The sequence below is a fragment of the Lolium rigidum genome, chromosome 7, assembly GCF_022539505.1.
Source record: "Lolium rigidum isolate FL_2022 chromosome 7, APGP_CSIRO_Lrig_0.1, whole genome shotgun sequence".
In the NCBI taxonomy this organism is placed as follows: domain Eukaryota; kingdom Viridiplantae; phylum Streptophyta; class Magnoliopsida; order Poales; family Poaceae; genus Lolium; species Lolium rigidum.
Genome location: NC_061514.1, coordinates 350075368 through 350076616, shown reverse-complemented (window position 1 = coordinate 350076616; position 1249 = coordinate 350075368). Strand labels below are relative to the sequence as shown.

The 1249-nt window shown below is 40.0% G+C and overlaps 1 protein-coding gene across 1 annotated transcript; it reads left to right on the top strand.

Moving 5' to 3' along the window:
* Positions 1-382: 382 nt before the first annotated feature.
* LOC124678827 lies at positions 383-1249 on the top strand. Its single transcript, XM_047214678.1, has 5 exons — positions 383-459; positions 579-671; positions 746-845; positions 920-1048; positions 1141-1249. Exons 1-5 carry the CDS (start codon positions 384-386, stop codon positions 1220-1222), a joined length of 480 nt encoding a protein of 159 aa, XP_047070634.1. The 5' UTR covers position 383; the 3' UTR covers positions 1223-1249.

The following is a 1249-nucleotide window of genomic DNA, read 5'->3' as shown; positions in this document are numbered from 1 at the left end:
CTTTAAAGGCCCCAAATAATATTCTCTTTGTATCACCTGTTTTATTTTTGCGGATCGTAAACACCATCTTTAAGCCCCCAAATAATACTCTTTGTATCACCTGTTTTCTATTTGCCATAATTTATGTTTTACACATGTTTTTCGTTCCGTAAAATTTGTTTCAGAATCATTTACAAAACAGTGTAGTGATTTTATGTTTCATGCAGAATTTTACATTTAACTTCCTATCTTGTAGCCTCTTACTGGTCATCAATTCTTCCCACCAGGACTCTGAATATGATTTGGTTGCTAGCAAGATGACCTTTTTTCCTATAATGTCGAAGAAATGCATGTGGTACCACTGCAATCTTGTGGGCTGTAAGAGAGAAACACCTTTAAAAGTGATGCGACAGTATTTCTTTCTTGAGATCAACAGGACTCGAGGGAAGACTGACACTGTTACAGCATGCATTGCACTTGGTATGTACTTGTTAGTTGTATATCTTTTAAGCAAATAAGTCACTGATCTTCAGCAATTATGAACGATTGATTTGTCCTTTAATACTGGGTGATTATGCATGATTCTCTTTTGCCTTTAGATGATGACGTCGACAATACCTGTAACGCATGTCCTTCCCACAGTGGCATTTTGCATCCCTGCAAGGGTGGATTTACTTGTGGAAGCAAAGAAGGTTAGATAACTTCTCTTAGCTTTTTTTATATTGGATTAGTGTTATGTTTGCTGGCTTATGGTATTGTCATATAGCCACACCAACAAGAGCCTTGGATGGAGATGTTGTGTCACCTGGCATACCTGCTCCCTTGCCTACCCGGGGGAATGAAACCCTTGGGCCTACCACCAGAAGGTATTATAACATTTGCATCATTGCTTCAAGAGTTGAAGTATTGCGTTTTATCTCACTAATTCCTTGGTGCGTAGACTACCAGCCTTGGTTGGAGGTGGAACTTCCCGACCTGGCCCACCTACTGTAGCTGCAATAGTAACCCCTCCCAAGTCCAAATCCTTGGCTGCCATGCCGAATGGAAGACCAGGGCCTATCACCAAAAGGTTTCATTGCATTTTATTATATTGCTTCCTTGATGCATTTTGTTTGAACAATTCTTCTATTGCATTTATATTGACCCCTCGTGAATTTGTAGGCATTTGGAAATAGCACTGGCATTGGATGGAGGTGGAACTTCCTCAAACGGCTCATCCAAAGACAACCCCAAATGCAAGTAGCAGAAAAAAGTTAATTTGTGTCTTGAC

Coding starts and splice junctions, on each gene's coding strand:
- LOC124678827 (XM_047214678.1), top strand. CDS start 384: ATGCGACAGTATTTCTTTCTTGAGATCAACAGGACTCGAGGGAAGACT. Junction 460..578: donor TACAGCATGCATTGCACTTG/GTATGTACTTGT, acceptor TTTTGCCTTTAG/ATGATGACGTCGACAATACC. Junction 846..919: donor CTTGGGCCTACCACCAGAAG/GTATTATAACAT, acceptor CTTGGTGCGTAG/ACTACCAGCCTTGGTTGGAG.